General features: G+C 42.3%; 1 protein-coding gene across 2 annotated transcripts in view; it reads left to right on the forward strand.

Moving 5' to 3' along the window:
• Nucleotides 1-10,659: 10,659 nt before the first annotated feature.
• The window catches only part of RCC1L (RCC1 like), a 32,513-nt gene continuing 20,450 nt past the window's right edge, over nt 10,660-22,722 (forward strand). For both annotated transcript variants that reach the window (XM_027126194.1, XM_027126193.1), the window contains exons 1-2: nt 10,660-11,107; nt 21,177-21,306. In XM_027126194.1, the coding sequence (XP_026981995.1) occupies nt 10,793-11,107; nt 21,177-21,306 (445 nt within the window). In that variant the 5' untranslated portion in view covers nt 10,660-10,792. The remainder of the gene's footprint in view (nt 11,108-21,176; nt 21,307-22,722) is intronic.

Below are 22,722 nucleotides of genomic sequence, written 5' to 3' on the forward strand. Positions count from 1 at the left end.
GCTGCTAAAAAAGATGTTATTTCAAGGTAAAGATAACCATCCAGCAGTTAGTTGAGATGGTACCTGCTTTTTTTGACATCATTTTTAAAAGAGATGTTTGAAAATATTTCCATTATGTTATAGTTGATTCTTTCTGTTCGGAAGAGTTATGGTCTATAAATTCTTAGCAAACACTGAGCAAAACTGAATACTGCTCCAAGAGAAATACAGGATTAGGTTTCTGCCAGCCTCTTCACATTTTGGTAAAACTATCAATACATAACCTTGTTTGATGTGTGTGTCTGTTTAAAGACACCTTATTTAATGTATATTGTTGATTCATTAGTTGAACTCATGGGCAACAGCTCTATAACTCTTGTGTGAAGGAAGCTTAGCTAACACAAGTATTTTCTACGTAAGGCACATCGCTCCCTTGTGCTTGGGAATACTAGACAATGCTATGTTTGAGGACCATTTTAAACAGCAAAATCATCAAAAAGAAAAAAAAGAAAACCCACAAAATGTGGAAAGTGTAGCATTAAATAGACCAGGAAAAGGACACTTGTTTACAGTGGGAGAGCTGGTGTCACCTTGTTCTACCTCAGCTGGGAACGTGCACGGCAGGCAAAACAACTTTTTTTGCCACTGTACTGTGTCTGCTAATAAGCAGGGAAAGCAGGGTGAGTATTGCTTTTAAATTTACCTATAAATTGTAGGTGAATTCACAAGTATGGAGTTAGTGAATAATAAGGATTGATTGAATTTTGTTGCCCAAAACAATGGGAGTACAAAACTGTCATACTTGAAAACTTAACTTGGAAACAATTTTCTAATCTGCTTTAAAATCTTCTATATGGGGTTTCCCTGGTGGCGCAGTAGTTGAGAGTCCGCCTGCCGATGCAGGGGACACGAGTTCGTGCCCCGGTCCGGGAAGATCCCACATGCTGCGGAGCAGCTTGGCCCGTGAGCCATGGCCGCTGAGCCTGCGCGTCCGGAACCTGTGCTCCGCAACGGGAGAGGCCACAACAGTGAGAGGCCCGCGTAACAACAACAACAACAAAAGTTGTCCAGTAACTCTCCACCTCAGAGTTAAGTGTAAATGTCCAGACTTAGGCTTCTGGCCAAGGTAAAGTAACAAGGATTGGATTTTCCTGTTGCCTGAAATGACTCAAAAATAAACGAGCAAAATACGTGATAATGAGGGAAAATTATGAGCAGGTTTTTGGCACTAAATTTGCCAATTTAAGAGAAATGGACAAATTCTTTGAAAGACACAAATTACCAAAGCTTCCTCAAGGGAAATAGATAATTTGAATAGCCCTATATCTATAAAAGAATTGGAAATTTAGTTAAAAATCTTCCCATAAAGAAAATTTCAGGCCCAGATGGCCTCACTGGTAATTTCTACTGAACATTTAAGGTAAAAATAAATTTACGCAAACTCTTCCCAAAACTTGAAGAGAAGGAGATACATTCTAACTCATTCTATGGGGACAGCATTGCCATGATACCAAAACCACACAAAGACATCACAAGAAGAGAAAGGCACAGGCCAATATCCCTCATGAACACAGATGTAAACATTCTCAATGAACTGTTTTTTCAAGATAAAAGGAATATATGTGAACACAAAGACTTGTACACAAATGTTCTTAACAGTTGTATTCATAATATCTGAATGCAGGGAAAAGGCCAAATGTCAATCAACAGGTGAATCAATAAACAAATTGTGGTACGTCCATATAATGGAATGGTACTCAGCAGTAAAAAAAGAACGAATTACGGGTACGTGGAATCTCCAAATTCATCATGCTTAGTCAATGAAGACACACATCAGAGCCCATATTTTATTATTGTTCATATATATAATTGTAGAAAGGACAAACTATTTTATATTGGCAAAAACCATGTCAATTTCCTAGTATCGGGGTGGAGAAAGGGGTAGACTGCAAAGGACATGAGGATGATTTTGGTGGGGAAGGAATTATGCTGTATCTCAATTGTGGTGGTGCTCACACAGCTGAATACGTTTTTCAAAAATTTTCAAACTATAGTTTGGATGAATGCAATTTATTTTACATAAATTATACCCCCATATTGCTTAAAAAGCCAGCCCTCACATTCCTGTTTCATGAAAAATAATTTAAAATTATTTTAAATTAAACATACGTAGTCACATTGTTTTTGCAAAAATCATCTTACCTACTGGTATTTTCCTACCACTACTATTTTTAATGAGAGCAAAGAGTTTAAAAAACACAATAAGATGTTTGTTTAAAAATTATTGTTTATTTAATCTTTATCTCATTATTTAAATAATTTCTTTGTATATTTCATAAAGTACATATTAGTATAATAATATGTGCAAATGATTTATATATATTTTTTCATGCTCACAAATTTTACCCATAGAGATACATAATCAAAATAATTTGGAGACTACTGCCCTAGAAAGTTGGAAGATCCCTTTTCTCAGAAAACTGAAAGAAGAATTTACCTGGAAGCAGCGAGCTGAATTCATCAAGCAGATGGCTGAAACCAATGGTAATATTAGAGTATACCACATTTACGTGCCACGGGAAGACTCAAGATTGTAAAATGTCATTTCTCCTAGTTAGTTTCTCTCAATTAGCTCATGAATTTAATGCAATTCCAATAAAAAAAATCCCAGTGGGATTTTTTAATGCAACTTGGCAAGATGATTTTAAAATTTATTTGAAAGTAAATGTTATGAATAGCAAAGGCAATTTTGTAAAAGAACAAAGAAGAGACATTTGAATAAAAATCAAAGCATATTATAAAGCTGTAGCAGGTGAAATCTTGTCATATTAGTTTGAGAATAAATCAGTAGAAACAAAAATTGAATTCAGAAATTGATCCATGTATGTGGAAATTTATCATATGTTATAAATGGCATTTCAAATCTTCAGATAAAGTCTGTTAATAGCCAATAATTTGGGGACAATCAGATATCTGTTTGAAAAAAATATCAAGAAATATACAATATTGTCTCATACCACTCATAAAAATCAACTCCAAATCTACATAGAAAAAGTAAAAAATTAGATTAAGTGTTATACAGATATTACAGAATATCCTTATTATCTTGGGTAGTAGTTTTCCTAAACTAGACACAGAAAGCAGAAGCTCTAAACAATAAAGTTAGTAAAACTGACTACAAGAAAATAAAATTGTGTAGGACAGAAGACACCATAAATTAAGAAAAAAGGATAAAATATTTCAACACATAAGGGTTTCTATGCATAATATATCGATTACTTCTATAAATTAATAAGACAAACAACCCAATAGAAATGTGGCCAAGAATATGAATAAACAAACAATTCTCAGTAAAAGACACATGAAATGCTAGTAACCATAGATGTTCAACCTTCCTAGAGATTACAGAATACAAAGTGAATCAGTAATGAGATATGCTTTAGGCATTAGATAGACAAACATTTTAAAAGTTTGTATCAGGTGTTTGGTATATGGAAAAATGAATCCACCCACATACTATGGTAGCACAACTTTTAGAGAACAAATTAAAAACATCTATTAAATTTTTTAAATGAGCATTTTCTGTGACCCAGCAGTTCCAGTTATCAGTATCTACCCAGGTTATACCCTTAATTAAGTGCAAAAGGAACATGTACAAGAATATTCACTGTAATAGAAAAAAATAGAAACAACTCAAATGTCCATGAAAAAAGGAGAATGGTTAAACAAGATGTAGTTTATTCACAGTAATATCCAAGAGTGGAAAAGAATGGGGTAAGTCCAAACAAACTGTTGTAAAAGTATCTCCAGGGCTTCCCTGGTGGCGCAGTGGCTAAGAATCCGCCTGCCAATGCAGGGGACATGGGTTTGAGCCCTGGTCCGGGAAGATCCCACATGCCACGGAGCAACTAAGCCTGTGCGCCACAACTACTGAGCCTGTGCTCTAGAGCCCGCGAGCCACAACTACTGAAGCCCGCGCGCCTAGAGCCCATGCTCCACTACAAGAGAAGCCATCGCAGTGAGAAGCCTGCGCACTGCAGTGAAGAGTAGCGCCCCCCCCACTCACTGCAACTAGAGAAAAGCCCGCGCACAGCAACAAAGACCCAATGCAACCAAAAATAAATAAACAAAATAAATTTATTTTTTAAAAAAAGTATCTCCAATATACTTTTGAGTGAAAAGATGAAGTTGCAGAATGAAATACATATTATCCCAATTTTTAAAAACACAACTAACAAAAATAAAATAATGGTTTTCCATGGCACCAGGTATATGTGGTGCTGTGGTTAAAGGAGCCTTTACTTGTAGCCATGTATAGTGTTTTATTTATTAATTTTTCTACAAAGGTAAAAGTCATAGATTAATTGTATAATTAAACATTAATAATAAAAATTAAAATATATAAGACTAATAATTAAGTTCACTCTTTCCTAAACTAGGGACTATCATATCAGCTACCCCAAGTAACAAAGAAATTAGAATGTCTACAGGAAAATGTCCTTATGGGTTGGGGGAAGATTTAGTTTGGCTAACAGTTCACAGACATTTTAATACTTTGGGGTAGCTGGTATTTTGCTGTAGAACCATCTTTCTGAATAGCAATTTGGACAAAAATGTAAGTACTTGCCAGCATACAGCCAGTATATAAAATCAACCAGGCTTTGATAGTAAAATATAAAAGCCCAGTAGTGACTGTAAATCCAGGTCTCCTTTCGCCAAACCTGGCTTTTAGGCTGTTTTATCCTGTTTCTCTATTAGTGTGAGCCACAAAATTGATGGGCGAGCATCGCCACCCAGTGGCTATGGTTCACATTTGCAGAGTTTCTTACTGTGCCCTTTTGTTCCTAAATCTCAAACCAATAGTGCTTTCAGATATCCCTTAAAAGAAAAATGTTCTAGAAATTCAAGAAACCCATATAGGGTTATCAACTTTTTAATTCTGGCAAGTAAAGATTTTTAAAAAGCCTACTAAATACCAGCATTGCCAGTTTTGTAAAAGAACAGATATTTAAAACCAAAAAATCGGAGAGGCCATACACTAGATAACAGGACAGTCCTGCTTATGAAAGAACAGTTGAAAATTTATATGCATTTCATACATGTATATTATAACTATATTAATAATCAGATGTGGTTAAACATCATTTCTGAGTGTGCCTGTGATGATGTTTCTAAAAGAGATGAGCATTTGTATTGGTGGCCTGAGTACAGAAAATGGCCCTCTCCAATGTCCGTGGGCTTCATCCAGCCCATGGAGGGCCCCAATAGGACAAAAAGGTAGAGGAAGATTGAATGTTCTCTTTCTCTTTCTGCCTGTTTGACCCAGGACATCCATCTTGCCCTGCCCTCGAACTGGGACTTAACGCCACTGTTGCTCTGGTTCTCAGGCCTTTGGGCTCTGACCGGAACTACAGCAGCAGCTTTTCTGAGTCTCCAGCTTGCAGATGGCAGATAAGGAGTTTCCTATTTTCCTATTGGTTCTATTTCTCTGGAGAACCCTCATACAATAATAATTACATGATTCTCCTTCATCGGTATATGTCTCAGCTTTATCAGTAAAAGCAGAGCTGGAGACAAAGTCTTGTACACAGAACCTTAATTCTGGAGGTATCAGGAGTGAGAGCAGGGAGCGTTAATGAGTAGTATTGTCCTTTCCATATAGAGGCAAACTGCCTTTGATCCCCTTTACCACTGGGATTGAAAACAACCCATTCACCAGATCAGAATCCCCTGGGAAGTTCAGAAACCATATTGATCTGTTCCAGTAAAATACTACCCGTGACTCAGCAGCTATGACTGGACTAAGCACTTAGCTAAGTTTATAGTAGTTTTCAGCTGTCTTCCATAACCCATCTGGTGTTTGCAGGAGTCAAACATGTGAACTAAATGGAGACGTGATGGGAACCACCACTTCTGAGTCCTTCACCTCTTAGAAGTTGGTGCTCAAGTCTGCAATTCCACCTGGGATGCAGTATGTCTTCTCCTTTAATACTTCCTGGGTCAAGACAGGGTGAGGGAACCAATGTGAGTTGCTAAGAATGTCTGTCCCAACTGTGTAACTGGGAACCAGGGAAATAGCCACAGGGTGGGTGTGTGGACACATTTGACCCCCTGTGGGACATACTTGTACCTGGCTCCAGGTGCCCTCACTCTAACTGGGGCCTTGTTGGTGTTTCACGTCCTGTGGTGTCAGTGTCAGCTCAGACCCTCTATCCAGCTCTTGGGAGATCTGATTCTCGTTTCTCCAGTGGATGGTAACTCTGGTAAGTAACCACAGGTGCCTTTGGGAAATGATAAAGAGAATATTTATTGATGCTACTGCAGTGGCTCTGCAGGGTCCTTCCTCAAGTGGACCCAGCCTCCTCTATAATTGCTGGACTGTGGTCTGAGAACTGGGTTAGGTCCTAAAACCGGGTGAGAGATTGATTTTCATTGTACTAACCAATGTCAGCCTTCTGCTCACCAGATTTTTTTCCAGTTATACAAGGCAAGAAAGCACCTTAGCTGTCTGTGCTTCCATCTTATCCCTTGGAATACCGTGGTCAGATAGCCACACCGCAGATTACCGGTGCCAGACACTACAGTTGCCATTCCGCCCTTGCCTCTTGTTCTACCAAGTCCATCCACCTTGCTTCTGATGGCAAAGTCCAGCCACCTGGCTCTGCTGCTCTGGAACCTACCATTGTCTTTGGGAGTCTAGTTTTAGAGCACCATCTGCTACTGTCACCCTAGCCTAGGCACTCCGAGCTTCTCAAAGATGCTAGAGCTTCCTCACCGGGACATCTCTTATTGCCTTAGTGACGGTCTTAAGAGTCCTCTGGACCCTTGCAGGGTGGATTAATCTGCTTTAACATTCCCACCTCCCCGAGCCTTTTGACTCTTTTCTCTTCCAGGGAGTTCCAGCATCTCCACCTCATTTATTGATACTGTTGTTATATGTAAGCTTCACAGAGCCATCCCAGCAGCATTAGAATTGGCTCCTTGCCAGGATGTTAAATCCTGAAGGAGCTGGCCCTGTGTCAACAAACTCTCTCCATCCATTCTTTTATTCTGTGCTTCTGGTCCAACACCCTAAAGGTACACATGCACCCACACATATTCCCTAGTCCTGCTGAGCCCAGTGCTGCAATTCTGTCAGTGAGTAAGCTGTTTCCTCTTACAATAGGGACTGCTCTTCCTCACTCAGGTTCTGCTGAGACCTGACTGAATACCAGTCTGGCAGCAATGAGGTGAAGTGGGTCGCACCTTGAGGAGGATAAGCGTCATCTCGTGAGGCGTCTACTCAGCTGGAGTCTTAGCATGGTATCTAGGCCAGGGGAGGCTGCTCCCCTATATCAAGGAGAGGGGGCCGTTTCTGCTGGACTGGAAATTAGAGTGGGGGCGGCGTCTGTGTTGTAATATTCTCAGGTGCACGGTCCCGGTGCCCCATCCCAATCTCAAGTTCCCACCCCTGTGCTATCGGGGTTTGACTTCAGCCTAGGAGACCTGCTAAGGCTGTACATCTGGCCTCCTCTGCAGCTCTGTCACCCTGAAATCCCAGGCCTCTGGCTCCTTTTTGCCTGCAGCAGATGAAAGTCTTTTTAAACAGCATCATGGAGGCCTGTTGGTTTTCTCAGCATGCCCCAAGTGAATAGCTGGCTGATCTAAACCTGTCATTCTTTCTTCAAGGCTTCCTACACAGTTAACCAAGCCAGCTAACTCCACAAACTTACTATTACCCCCATACTATTCGTATCATAGAGATACAGCTTAACCAAATGCTCTGAGTCTACCTGCACCTTATCCCTCCACCTGAAGTAAAAAGAGCCTTAGTAATCATGATGCTACAGCAAGCCAGGGGTTATCACCGCCCTACTTCAGGTGCCAATTGTTTTAGCTTGTGTCCTTCCCCAAACAGCCTTACATAAAGACTTGCTCCCTGGTGGCTTACTTGGGAGGCGGTCGTAGGGAAGGAGAGAGGGGGTGGCAAGAGTCACACAGGAAAAGCAGACGTAAGGGTCACCGTTGAGGCTGCCGCTGTGGTCAGCGGGGTCCTCATTCTGCCAGGATCCTGAGCAGTGCACAGAAGGCCTCCCCGAATGCACCTCAGTGGTGGCATTTATCCCTTGGCTCCTAAGCCCATTGGTTGCAGTTTGCGTCTAGGATGTTAATTCCCTCTCTTTTCCACATTGCATGTGTGTATGGGCCCTGCGAGCTCCTTTCTGTGTCTGAGGCATCTGTGGAGTTTTTGGTAGAAAATTTAAAATGCCTGGCATGCACATGGGCCAAGAAGCTTGAAGAGAATCAAAGCTTGCGTGGATCTGCTCATCCTCCCATGTCAGAGATGTCAGACTAAGGACGAGCGGGGTGACTGAGGACCCTGGATGCACCTGCTCCCATACATATCTATAGAGTCACGAATTCAGGTAAAAGCCCCAAACTTTACCATGGCCCAAAGGCCAAAGGTGACTGCTGCCCTTCTTCCTCCATCCTTCCAACCTCGTCTCCTACCTCTGTCCACCGCCTCACTCAGCTCTAACCACCCTCCCCTCCGTGTGTGTGTTGGGGGGGGGGGCTCCCAGACACACTCCCGGTGTGGTCAGTTAGCATTTAATCGGAGTAGCCACGCACCAGAGGCAGCTCCCAGGAACCTCCAGGCAGCTCTCTTTCCATCAACACGGGAGGGGTTGCTGATTAGCTTAATGAATGTTAGAAATGGGTTTAGTGAAATTAGTGGCTTGTTAGTTGGTGTATCAAAGTCCAGTGAGGAGACAGAAACCACCTTGTGATTTGAACAGAGAAGGTTTAATGTGAAGAATTATTAATGATAACAAGGGCTTGGCTGGTATGAAGAGAACTCTGAAGAATACGGGACTGGTAGAGGGAGGAGCCCCCGCCACTAGGGCTGAGCCAGGCTACCCCAGAAAGAGGCCGCCCCCCAGAGCTGAGACCCAGACCTCGGTGGGAAAGGCTCACCCATGGCTCACTGAATGGTAGGGGTCTCACTGAGAGGTAGCAGAGGTCACAGGAAATGTGCACTCTGGAACTTTACAGAAATCCACTCTCTTGGGGGCCAAGGAAGGTCTTCCATCGGGAGGTGCTTCATAGGAGGCACTTGGCTATGACAGTGCCCGAGGGGGCTGCTGGGGGAATAAGCTGTGGTCCGCTCTGTGCTGCTCGCCACCGCCTGCGGCAGGAGCTGGCTGCCGGTGGTTGTCACCACTGGTTGGGCTGCTAAAGTAGCGGCACTTTCCGGTCCCAGATGTAGGCATTTGTCTCCTCCGGTTTGGAGTAATTGAAGATACATGGTGGGGCACCAGCGCTCCCCCTACAGGCCTGTCCTGATTCCAATTTTAGCTGAGTTTCTTGAATTAATTCCACACCTGGAAGGAATCCAGTTTTATCGTACTGTCAAGACCAGTTCAAAACAGGAAGAGACAAATGCCCACATCTGGGACGGGAAGATGCCTCTACCCAACCAATGAGAAGCCACTATACTTTGGACTCCTAGCTTCCTCCAGTGGACTCTTTGGTTATCACAGCACCTCCCAATTACCCACTTTTCCATATAAAAGCAAGTTCCCTTTCGTTGTTCTCCGGATTTGCCTGTGGTCTGTCATAGTTTGTACTTCTCAATTTGCAGTTTCTCTTCTTATTCCTAAATAAGCTCACTTTTGCCGGCAAAATACTGGCTATTACATTATTAAAGTTGATACAGGTATCGAGCATATAAAGAGGAGAGAAAAGCAAGAGGAGGAAAAAGAGACAGTTTGCTCTCAGCATTTGGGACTAATATTCAGGAATGACTGTCATAGATCATAATGGGCTGCAAGAGATCCTACAGGCCATGAAGTTCAAAAATTCCTTTCATGTATTGATTTTTTTTTAATATCTCCTCATTTTAGAGGTGAGATCCAGAGAAGGGAGACAACTCCCCAACATCACGGGACAAGTCAGTAGCAGAGCCAGGACAGGAACCCAGGTCCCCAGACTCGCAAATCATTCATGAGGGCATGCCTTGTTCCTGGCTGCATGCTAAACTCTAGTACAAAACTGGTGAGGACAATGTGAATGAAGTTCTTGCCTTCGTGGAACTTCAAAGGAGGTGCTCCAGCTGGATGTTAGAAGGCGAGGAGTTTGCTAGACACCTGCAGGGAGAAGAGGGCAGTGGGAAGGGCATTCAAGGCGCTGTGTGCAAAGGAAGGCCTGAAACATCCCTGGGATTCAGAAATTACAAGCAGAGCCACCTGCCTTAAGTGGAGTGATGGGCTGAGGGGCGAGGTGACGCTGGGAGGAGGATGCACTGTCGAAGACAGCAGGGAGCTCTCTGTGGCTGGAGCGCCGACTGAGCGGCGTGGGAGCGGGAACAGAGGCAACAGGGCCAGGTAAAAAGTGTCGAGGGACAGAGGATAGGGGAGAGCACTACGCTGGAGTCGCGCAGAGTGGGCAACCTCTTAAATTTTACTCCTGCTGATTACCAAAAAGCAAAGGGCCTTTGCAAACTGAGAGCGCCCACCAGAGCCGGGAAGGTGCTCAGCAAACACGCGCTCTGCGGGAAGGCGAGTGAGTTCAGGCCGGCTGCCGGAGCTCGGAGAATGTTCGCGCACTATGTCGGTAGGGCCGGGACGGGTCCTCTAGGTCGAGTCACTCAGGAACTGGCGATACCAGGCTCCGCCCAGTCCAGCCCAGCCCTCCAGCCTCCCTGAGCCATTGGCTGACCTCAAGGCCTTTGCTTTCAGCCAATAGTAAACGTGGCCGCAGGCTCTTCCGCCGGGGGAGGTCAAAGGTCGCCAATATGGCGGCGCACAGGAACGGCTGAGGCGTGTAGCGGAGGATGGCGCTGGTGGCGGGGGCTCGGCTGGGGCACCGGCTGAGCGGGCCGGGGCCGTGGCGCGGACACTGGACGGCAGCCGGGCGCTCGCGGAGCCGGCGCGAGACGGCGGAGGCCGAGGCGGACGCGCCCGTGTTCCAGTACGTGGGCGAGCGCGCGACCCGCGCCGACCGCATTTTCGTGTGGGGCTTTAGCTTCTCCGGGGCGCTGGGCGTGCCCACCTTCGTGCTGCCCGGCTCCGGGCCCCAGCCCCGCGCCGGCTCGCGGCCGCGCCGCAGGATCCAGGCCGTGCCCTACCGCCTGAAGCTGGACCAAAAGGTGAGGACTTCGGCTCCCTCTCTTCCTTCCTCTGTGCTGGCCTCCGGTCTCGGCCGCGCCTCCCGAGGCACTCGGCCCTCTCGGAGAGGTTGGCGACGCTGGGTGGCCAAACTTAAGAGAGCATGACCCTCGAGCGGGCTGCCGGAGGGGAGTGCGTTAGCGCGCTGCCAGCATGTACCGAGTGGCCGAAACGTGCCAGGTGTTGCGCCCGGCTCGCGTCATTCGGGAGTCGGGGTTGTTGCCACAGTTACGGGGGAGGAAAGGGAGGCTCGGAGAAGTTATGAGACAGGCCCACGGCCCCCCAGCTGGCAGGTGTTCGTACTTTGGGATTCGCCTTCGGGCCAATCAGACCCCAGAAGTTCTGCTGTTAGGAAAGCCGACTTCAAAAGGTCAGAGAAAGCGTGGGCCGGCTGAGGTCGGTGAACAATTCGGAAAGGAAATGTTAACTGGAGCAGTAACAGGAATGAGAGGAAGGATGAAAGGTCTAAACACAGTGGAATGGTTGCACAGGAGTCCCCTGAGTTGACTCAGATTTGAAAAGATGCAGCAAAGAACAGCTACCGGAGGGCGGCTTATCTCGGCAGCTAACATCCAGAAAAGCAAAAACGGATGTTAAGGATAGGTTCTTGCTCGGCGTGGTTGTGGACGTCTTGGTGGGTGGTGAAAAAGAAGCAGATTTGACCAGTTTGGCTTCTGATTTCTCTGTCAAGGATAACAAATGATCTTTTGCCCTAAAAGGGGAGCTCGAGAGAGCCAGGGAATTTAAGCTCCAGAGGAATGAAAAGTTGGGTTTGACTTCTTAATATTGAGTTGTGAGAGTTATTTATGTATTCTGGATATAGGTACTTTATCACATATATGATATGTGCAAATGTTCTCTGCCAGTCCATGGATTTTCTTTTTATTTTTTTCATAGTGTCCTTCGGAGAGAAAAAGGTTTTAATTTTGATGAAGTTCAGTTGATCAGTTTTTCTGCTGTGGATTGTACTTTTGGTATATCTAAGAAATCTTTGCCTAACCCAAGATCACAAAGATAATTTTCCTCTGTTTTTGCCTGGGAACTTCATAGTTTGAGTTCTCATATTTATGTCTGTGAGACAGTCATTTGAATTGATTTTTGTGTATGGTGTGGGGTAAGGGGTTTTTTGGATGTGGCTATCCAATTGTCCTGTCACTAGTTGAAAACACTATTCTTTTTTTATTGAATAGTCTTGGCACCTTTGTGAAAATCGGTTGATGGTAAATGTAAGGCTTTATTTCTGAACTCTCAGTTCTGTTCCATTGATCTATATGTTTATCCTCTTGATTACTGTAGCTTTATAATTGGTTTTTAAATTGGGAGATGTTAAGTTTTGGCTCTTCAGGGTCTTTTGCTTTTCCATACAAATTTTAGTATTAGCTTGTCAATTTCTGCAAACTACCTGCTGGGATTTTGGTAATGATTACACTGAATCTGTAGATCAATTTGGGCACAAATGCCATCTAAGTAATTTTGAGTCTTTCAATCTATAAACATGAAATGTCTCCCCATTTACTTGGGAATTTAATTTCTTTCAACTATGTTTTTGTAGTTTTCAGTATACAAGTCTTGCACGTCTTTTGTTAAATTTATTCCTAAGTGTTTTTTTCTTTTTGATGTTCTTTTGAATAGAATTGTATTCTTAAGTTCATTTTTAGAGTGTTAATTGCTTTTACATAGCAATACAATTGGTTTTTGTATATTGACTTAATGTTTTGTGACTTTACTGACCTTGCTTATTAGTTATATAGATTTTCGTGTGTTCCTTAGGGTTTTATACATACAGGATCATATTGTCTGGTTGTCTGAATAAAGACAGTTTTACATCTTCATTTCCAATTTGAAACTTTTGATTTCTTTTTCTTGCCTGACTGCATTGGATAGAACCTTCAGTGTAGCAGTGGATTGAAGTGACATCCTTGCCTGTTCCTGATATTAGGGAGATAGTATTTAGTCTTTCATTTATAATTATGACATTAGCTATAAGTTTTTCATAGATACCTTTTGTCAAGTTGAGGAAGTTCCCTTTTTGTCCTGTTTTGTTCAGAGTTTTTCTTTTCTTTTTCTTTTTAAAAAAAATCATGACTAGGGATTAGATTTTTGTCAAACAATTTTTCTATGTCTGTTTCTGTGATCATGTTATTTTTTGTCTTTTATTCTATTAATTGGATACATTACATTAACTGATCTTTGGATATTAAACCAGCCTTGCATTCCTAGGATAAATTCCACTCGATTGTGGTGAATAATCCCTTTTGTACATTGCTGGATTTGGTTGCTAATATTTTGTTAAGGACTTTTTTGTTGTTTTTTTCTTGTGATGTCCTCCTTGTCTGCTTATGGTATCAGGGTATTACTGGCCTCATAAAATGAGTTTCTGGAAAGGTTTGTAAAGAATTGGTATTATTTCTTGTTTTAATGTTTGGTAGAGTTCGCCAATGAAGTAAGTCATCTGGACCTGGGCTTTTCTTTATAGGAAAAGTTTTTTTTTTTATTACTAATTCAATATTTAAAAACTTGTTACAGGTATATTAAATTTTTTATTTCTTCTTGAGTCAGCGTTGGTACTTTGTGTCTTTCTGAGAATTTGTTTTGTGCCAGTTATCTAATTCTTTGGCATAAGTTGTTGATAGTATTCGCTTATGATCTAAGTTTCTGTAGGGTTGGCAGGTTGGTGATGTCCCCTCTTTCACTGCTGATTTTGGTAATTTATATTTCCTCTTTTTACCTTGGTCAGTCTAGCTAAAGACTTGTCAGCTTTGTTAATCTTTTGAAAGAACCAACATTTAGTTTAATTCATTTTTTGGTATTGTTTTCCTGTTTTCTGTTTCATTGATTTTCAGTTGAATTTTTATAATTTTATTCCTCTGCTTGCTTTGGGTTTAGTTTGCTTTTCTTTTCTAGTTTCTTTTGCTGGAAGGTTAGGCTATTGTTGAGGTCTTTCTTCTTTTGTAATGTAGGTGTTTATAGCTATAATTTTTTCTTTAAACACTGTTTAGCTGCAGCCCATAAATTCTGTTATGTTGTATTTTGACCTTTATTCACCTTATTTTTCGATTTCCTATGTGATTACTTCTTTGACCCACGAGTTATTTGGAAGTGTTTAATTTCCAAATATTTATGTTTTCCCTAATTTCTTTTTTCATTGATAGCCAATTTAATTCTGTTGTGGTTACAGAACATACTTTAATTTCAGTCCTTTTAAATGTATTGTGACTTTGTTTTATAGCCTAGCATATGGTCTCTCCTGGAGAATGTTCCATGTGTGTTTGAAAAGTATGTGTATTCTGTTGTTTGGGTGGAGTGTTCTATAGATGTCAAGGTCAAGTTGGTTGATAGCTTCTTGGTTAACCTGTTGTTTGCTCCAGCTGTTAGCCACCAGTATCTAGGCAGCTGCAGTATTCACCATTGGTCTCTGACAGTTTTCAACAAACATCCCTGGGGAAAAGGCTGTTTACCCTGGATGATATCTGGGTCAGATCAGAAAAATAGAGCATTGTGCTTGGGGTCTTACAGGGAACCACTAGATAGATCAAATGAGAATTCCCTGGGAATGGGGCTTTGAAATTTCTCCAATCCCATTTTGCCTCCTCCAATGGCTTCCAGACTGCTGGTTTTCACTATAATTGTGAGCTGTTGGTTTTCAGGAGCTGAGAAGAGGTGGATGGGAATAGGTCAAGTTAAAATGCTGCAAAGCTTGCTGTTCTGAGATTCAGCTGCTTTTCTTAAGTAAACATTCCCCAGATTGCTTTAAGTCCTTGGTTAATTTCCAGAGTTCTGAAAGAATTGTTTCTGAGAATGTTAGTCAGTGTTCTTATTGCTCCACCATTTTCACTGCTGTCCCTAAATCCATGTCCTTTTTTTTTAAATTGAAGTATAGTAGATTTACAATGTTGTGTTAATTACTGCTGTACAGCACAAAGTGGCTCAGTTATACATATATATCCTTTTAAAAAAAATAAATTTATTTTGTTTATTTTTGGCTGTGTTGTTTGTCTTCATTGCTGCGTGCAGGCTTTCTCTAGTGTCAAGCAGGGGCAGCTCTTCGTCCCGGTGCGTGGGCTTCTCACTGCGATGGCTTCTCTTGTTTGGAGCACGGGTTCTAGGCCCGCGGGCTTCAGTAGTTTTGGCTCGCGGGCTACAGAGCGCAGGCTCAGTAGTTGTGGCGCATGGGCTTAGTTGCTTCGTGGCATGTGGGATCTTCCTGGACCAGGGCTCGAACCCATGTCCCCAGCATGGGCAGGCGGATTCTTAACCACTGTGCCACCAGGGAAGCCCCTATATTCTTCTTCATATTTTTTTCCATTATGGTTTATCACAGGATATTCAAGATAGTTCCTTGTGCTATACAGTAGGACCTTGTTGTTTATTCATCCTGTATATACTAGTTTGCATTTACTAATCCTAAACTCCCAATCCTTCCCTCCCCAACCCCCCAACTGGCAACAACAAATCTGTTCTCTATGTCTGTGAGTCTGTTTCTTTTTCCTAGATAAGTTCATTTGTGTCATATTTTAGAGTTCATATATAAGTGATATCATATGGTATTTGTCTTTCTCTTTCTGACTTACTTTACTTAGTATGATAATCTCAAGGTCCATCCATGTTGCTGCAAATGGCATTATTTCACTCTTTTTTATAGTTGAGAATATTCCTTTGTGTATATTTACCACATCTTCTTTATCTATCCATCTGTTGATGGACATTTAGGTTGTTTCCATGTCTTGGCTATTGTGAATAGTGCTGCTGTGAACATAGGGGTGCATGTGTCTTTTCAAATTATAGCTTTGTCTAGGTATATGCCCAGGAGTGGGATTGCTGGATCATATGGCAACTCTATTTTTAGTTTTTTTTGAGGAACCTTCATACTGTTTTTCCATAATGGCTGCACCAATTTACATTCCCACCAACAGTATAAGAGGGTTCCCTTTTCTCCACACCCTCTCCAACATTTATTATTTGTAGACTCTTTAAGGATAGCCATTCTGACCAGTGTGACCTCATTGTATCAATAGTTTAAATTTGCATTTCTCTAATAATTAGCGATGATGAGCATCTTTTCATGTGCTCATTGGCCATCTGTATGTCTTCTTTGGAGAAATGTCTGTTTAGGGCTTCTGCCTATTTTTTGATTGTCAATCCATGTCCTTTTTTTAAAATTAATTAATTTATTTTTTATTTTTGGCTGTGTTGGGTCTTTGTTGCTGCGTGCGGGCTTTTCTCTAGTTGCAGTGAGTGGGGGCTACTCTTCATTGCGGTGCGCAGGCTTCTCATTGCGGTGGCTTCTCTTGTTGCGGAGCACGGGCTCTAGGCGCACGGGCTTCAGTAGTTGTGCCTCGTGGGCTCTAGAGCGCAGGCTCAGTAGTTGTGGCACACGGGCTTAGTTGCTCCACGGCATGTGGGATCTTCCCGGACCAGGGCTCGAACCCGTGTCCCCTGCATTGGCAGGCGGATTCTTAACCACTGCGCCACCAGGGAAGCACCATGTCCTTTTAATGTAATTACTAACACGGTTGGATTGCATCTGCCATTTCCCTATTTGTTTTTGTATGTCTTTTTTGTTTGTCGATTTTTCCTTTGCTGCCTTCTTTTGTGTTAAATAGGTATTTTTCTGTTGGACCCTTTAAATTCCTTTGTCAGGTGTTTTAATATGTTTTTTGCGTTTTTGTTTTTTTAGTGGTTGGTCTTGGGATTATAATATATAATTTATCATAATCTATTTTAGGTTAATAGTGACCTAATTCTGAAAGACTATAGCAACTTTGTTGCAACATAGCCCCATTTCCTCTTCTCTCCTTTGTGTGGTTATTGTGATATATATTACATCTTTATACATTTTAAGCCCAACAATACAATTTTATAATTATTATTTTATGCAGTTTTCTTTTTTCTTTTTTTTGCGGTACGTGGGCCTCTCACTGTTGTGGCCTCTCCCGTTGCGGAGCACAGGCTCTGGATGCGCAGGCTCAGTGGCCATGGCTCACGGGCCCAGGCGCTCCGCGGCATGTGGGATCTTCCTGGACCAGGGCACGAACCCGTGTCCCCTGCATCGGCAGGCAGACTCTCAACCACTGCGCCACCAGGGAAGCCCTATGCAGTGTTTTATATTTATCTTTATAATTATTTCCACTGATGTTCTTCATTTCTTGTGACTTTTAGTTACCATCTGCTGTCATTTCCTTTTAGCCAGAAGAATTTCTTAGTACTTCTGTTTTTTTTTTTAAATTTATTTATTTTATTTATTTATCTTTGGCTGTATTGGGTCTTTGTTGCTGTGCGTGGGCTTTCTCTAGTTGCGGAGAGCGGGGGCTACTCTTCGTTGCGGTGCACGGGCTTCTCATTGAGGTGGCTTCTCTTGTTGTGGAGCACGGGCTCTAGAGTGCAGGCTCAGTAGTTATAGCACACGGGCTCAGTAGTTGTGGCTCACGGTCTTAGTTGCGCTGCGGCATGTGGGATCTTCCCAGACCAGCGCTCAAACCCGTGCTCCCTGCATAGGCAGGTGGATTCTTAACCACTGCGCCACCAGGGAAGCCCTCTTAGTACTTCTTAAAGCAGGTCTGCTAGCAGTGAATTCTCTCAGTCTTTGGGAATGTCTTTATTTCATCTGCATATTTTTTTTAAACGATAGTTTTGCTGGATATAGAATTCTTGGTTGACAGTTTTTGTCCTTCAGCACTTTGAGTGTGTCCTTCTACTCTGGTCTCCATTGTTTCTAATGAGAAGTTAACTGTTAATCTTATTGTTGTTCCCTTGTACTTGATGAATCCATTTTCTTTTGATGCTTTCAAAATTTTCTCTTTGTATTTCAAAAGTTTAACTGTGATTTGTTGAGCAAGTTTAATCTGTGAGACTTATGGGTTTTTTAATAAAATTTGGTAAGTTTTCTGCCATTACTTGAGTATTTTTTTCTGCTTCTTTCTTTCTCTCTTGCCCTTCTGGAACTCTTGTTATGTAGGTGTTGATATACTTGATGTTATGTTTCAGATCTCTGAGGCACTGTTCTTTTTTTTCCCAATGTTTCTTTTTTTTCCTGTTCTTCAGAATGAATAATTTCTATTGATATTTTTTTCAACTTAACTGATTCTTTCTTCTGCCATCTCAAATGTGCTGTTGAGCCTATATAGTGAATTTTAAAATTTGGTTATTATACTTTACAACTCTAGAATTAGGCTTTTAATGTTTTTATTTCTGTATTCAAATTCCATATTTGTTGGGCCATTGTTGTCATATTTTTCTTTAGTTCTTTAAATATGATTTTAAAATATTCTTTGAATGATAGTTCAAACAATAGTTCACAAATCCAACATCTTGGTCCATTTAGTTTCTCTTGGCTGCTTTCCTCCCTCAATATAGGTCACACTTTCTTTTTTCTTTGCATGTCTTGTACTTGTTTATTGAAAACTGGGCTCTTGGATATAACAACTTTGGATTCTGATATTATCTTCCTTGAGTTCTTTGTTTTTGTTTTTTTTGGAGGTGGGGTAACTTTTCTGTACTTTAGGGAGTCAGTCTCCTCTGCTCTGCATGGCCAGTGACACCAGTGTTTTTGCTTGGGGTTTTTGTTTTGTTCCCCGTCCTAGCTCCCTTCCCCTCCCCGCACTGCCTTTTTTTTTTTTTTTTTTTTTTAGCCAGGCTTCTTCAGGGTTGCCCCTTATTTGCATACCTTTGTGGTCAGCCAGTGAGTTGGGCAGAGGCTGTGCTCAGACACCTTGAGCTTATAAGGTTTCTCTCCTTCACTTTTGATTCTGTGTGTGGTTTGGGGACCACATTGAAAGTTCAGCCTGATCTCAAGTCTGCCTTAGCTTTTCTTTCCGCTGGGAGCTCCTTTGTGCAGTTTCCCAGTCAACCATGCTTGTGTGGAGAGCCTTCCATGGCTCTCTCATTTCTAGGATCTTCCCATTAAATTTCTGGCTGGTCTGCCTCTCCTCTTACCCTAGTCAGGATTGCAACCTCAGGCTCGCTGAGTTGTGGGTCTTCCTTTTTTGTTTCCTGCTGAGTTTGCTGTGGAGCATGACTTTTCACCCTCTACCCCAAATTAAGTTTGTCCTTTCTGGTAACAAAGCTGATGGTTTTCATGGCCAGCTCTGCCCTTTTCTACCTTCTGTGCTGCCTGAGCTGCGGTAGATGGAGCAGCCCAGGACAAGAGGTCTACAAAGCCCTGATATTCTTGCCTGTAGTTCTAGCATCCCTTCATGAGTAACTTCTCCATTTACTTGTCTTTGATTGACTTCCGGAGCCCTGAAATGGTTGTGGGTTTGTTTTTTGCAGTTTTCTCCAGTTTTATACTTGTTGTTTGGGGAGAGATTCACTAACCTCTTCACACCACCATAGTTGGAAAGTCCCCTTCTAGCATATTATTGTAAAAAACATTGCTTAATGCTGACTCTGTGTCAGGTATTGTTCAAAGCCTTTTCACATATTAGATTTAATAATACAGTAGGTGCTTCCCAAATATTTGTTGAATGTTGAGTAAACAGATGAGAATAATCGTAGTGTGCTGGGCATCAGTTTTGGACTCACTTTTTTATGTTTCCTGCTGTGTGGTCAGGGGCTGGCTCCTCCCTCCCCAGTGGGTCATTTCTGTGGAGGTGGAGCCATTTCAGAAGGCCGGAGAACTGAGGGTTTTTTTGTTTGTTTGTTTCCTAATACAAGTGTACATGTATGTACCTTCCATGTGAATGTTACGAGGGAAAATGTCACAAGACAGAAGGAGGGATATATAACTTTTGGATGACTTGATTAAACAAGTCATCAAATTTAAAAGAAGTATTTAGCTCGCTTTCTTCAAGAAATGCTGGAGTTAAAAAAAAAAAAGAAAAACCTCACATTTGTTCATTATCAGTGGAAAGCTGGCATTTTCATCAGGATTAGGTTAGATTTCCATGTCTCTGAGACTGACTACATAGGCCTTTGGTGAATGGTAGACAACCAAGGGACAGTGGGGAATCATCAGGGTGACCTTGGGCCATCAGGTGTAAGCAGGACTGCCTCAGGCCACTCTGGGCATTATGGAAAGGGGGTTGACCCTAAAACCAGGCTGCCTTTGGTGTGCTTCCAGCCCCACTGAAGCCTCAGTTTCCTCATCTGATCAGTGAATGTGGGGATTGATAACAGTGTGGGTAAAACACCCAGCAAACACACTGGCCCTGGCAATGTGTTATATTCACGGTAGCTGTAATACTAATTCTTCTTCATGGCAGTGGTGGTTTGAGAGTATAACAGTGTAGCATAAGGGTTAAGAACATGCACTCTGCAATCAGACAGCCTCCACTTACTAGCTGTGAGACTGTATTAGGCAAGCTACTTAATCTTCTAGGAGCCTTGATTTCCTTATCTACCAAATACTACTGCTACCACCACCACTAATAACAAATACTTTATATAGCTCTTACATTAGGTCAGGTACTATTTAAGGTTTTTTTTAAAAAAATATTTATTTATTTATCTATTTGGCTGCACTGGGTCTCAGTTGTGGCAGGCAGGATCTTCACTGCAGTGTGTGGGATCTTTGCGGCATGTGGGATCTAGTTCTCTGACCAGGGCTCGAACCCAGGCCCTCTGCATTGGGAACACTGAGTCTTAGCCACTGGACCACCAGGGAAGTCCCTACTTTAAGGGTTTTAACTATGTTAACTCATTTAGTCCTCACAGCTACCCAATAAGAGAGACACTGTTGTTATCTCTTTTATAATAGAGGGAAACAGACACAGAAGTTAAGCAGTCTATCTCAGGTCACACAGCTGGTAAGGGTCTACCAGTTGTAAACCCTGTGGTCTTGCCAAGATTCAAAATAAGGTAGTTTTCAACTTAACTACTCTGCGAGACTGTGTCTTGGTGAATGGGGATGATTTGATACTTAGACCATTGGGTGATTGTGAAGATTAAATGAAATAGTACATATCAAGCCCTTAACACATAGTAAACGTCCAATAAATGTTAGTTGCTATAGTAATAGTGTGTGTTCTTGGAATGGATAAACAACCTGCCATTTATTGCTGGGAAAACTTGATGTCACAAATCAGTCAACGCTTTATGGGAATTTTTTTTCAGATTTCATCTGCTGCCTGTGGTTATGGATTCACATTGCTGTCCTCTAAAACCAAGGATGTTACAAAAGTTTGGGGTATGGGACTCAACAAAGATTCTCAGCTTGGATTTCACAGGAGCCGGAAAGATAAAAGTGAGCGTTCTCACCTTGGTTTCTCTCTGCTGTGATTGGTCTGAAAAAGCACCCTTTGGTTTTTTTTTTTAATGTATTTATTTTATTTATTTATTTTTGGCTGCATTGGGTCTTCGTTGCTGTGTGTGGGCTTTCTCTAGTTGCGGTGAGTGGGGGCTGCTCTTTGTTGTGTTGTGCGGGCTTCTCATTGCGGTGGCTTCTCATGTTGCAGAGCACGGGCTCTAGGCCCCCGGGCTTCAGGAGTTGTGGCTTGCGGGCTCTGGAGTGCAGGCTCAGTAGTTGTGGCGCACGGGCTTTGTTGCTCTGCAACATGTGGGATCTTCCTGGACCAGGGCTTGAACCCGTGTCCCCTGCATCGGCAGGCAGATTCTTAACCACTGCACAACCAGGGAAGCCCTGGTTGATAAGACTTTTAAAAGACTTTTGAGTTTGTGTCAGTCTTTTTCTCCTTGATATTTATTTATTGAAGAAATCATGTTGATTATCCTGTAGAAGTTTCCAGTCTGGAGTTTGCTGAATGTACCCCTGTGGTACTGTTTAACGTGACCCTCTGTCCTCTATATTTCCTGTCAATTGGTAGTTGGATGTGGAGCCAGATTCCATTTATTTATTTATTTATTTATTTATTTATTTTAAAAAGGAGCTGTAACACTTCAGATTCCCTTTAAATTTATGTATTTACTGCTTCCCAGGCCCTTAGGGGGTCAGTGAAGATAGTAAAAGGAGATGTAACGTTTTAGTATTTTAAAGTACTGTATTTTCGCAGCTAATAAGGCTCTATACACTAACAGCATTGTCCAGCGTCTTTGGTTTTGCTTAGAATTACATCATCTTATTGTGATAAATTTGTTATTTCATGCTGATCAAAAGCTCTGTTTGAAAATTATATCAGTCACTAAAAATACTAACAGGTGGGGGCTTCCCTGGTGGTGCAGTGGTTGAGAGTCCGCCTGCCGATGCAGGGGACGCGGGTCCGTGCCCCGGTCCGGGAAGATCCCACATGCCGCGGAGCTGCTGGGCCCGTGAGCCATGGCTGCTGAGCCTGCGCGTCCGGAGCCTGTGCTCTGCAACGGGAGAGGCCACAACAGTGAGAGGCCCACATACCGCAAAAAAAAAAAAAAATACTAACAGGCAACTATAATAATAAGGCCATATATTTGGTAGACAAAATGTTTTCATTTTCATTTTTTTAATTTTTAAAATTTTTGGCTGCGCCATGCTGCATGAGGGATCTTAGTTCCCCAGCCAGGGGTCGAACCTGCGCCCCCTGCAGTGGAAGCACGGAGTCTTAACCACTGGAACGCCAGGGAAGTCCCCAGGACAGAATGTTTTTAAACATGAGGTTCATAGGAGAAAAGAGAGGGCTCATTAGTGGGGAGTGGGTTGAGAACCAGTGTATTTGCAGTTATTCTCATT

Source organism: Aethalodelphis obliquidens, unplaced genomic scaffold (assembly GCF_003676395.1).
Source record: "Aethalodelphis obliquidens isolate GAN/ISIS:26980383/991018 unplaced genomic scaffold, ASM367639v1 scaffold30, whole genome shotgun sequence".
In the NCBI taxonomy this organism is placed as follows: Eukaryota; Metazoa; Chordata; class Mammalia; order Artiodactyla; family Delphinidae; genus Aethalodelphis; species Aethalodelphis obliquidens.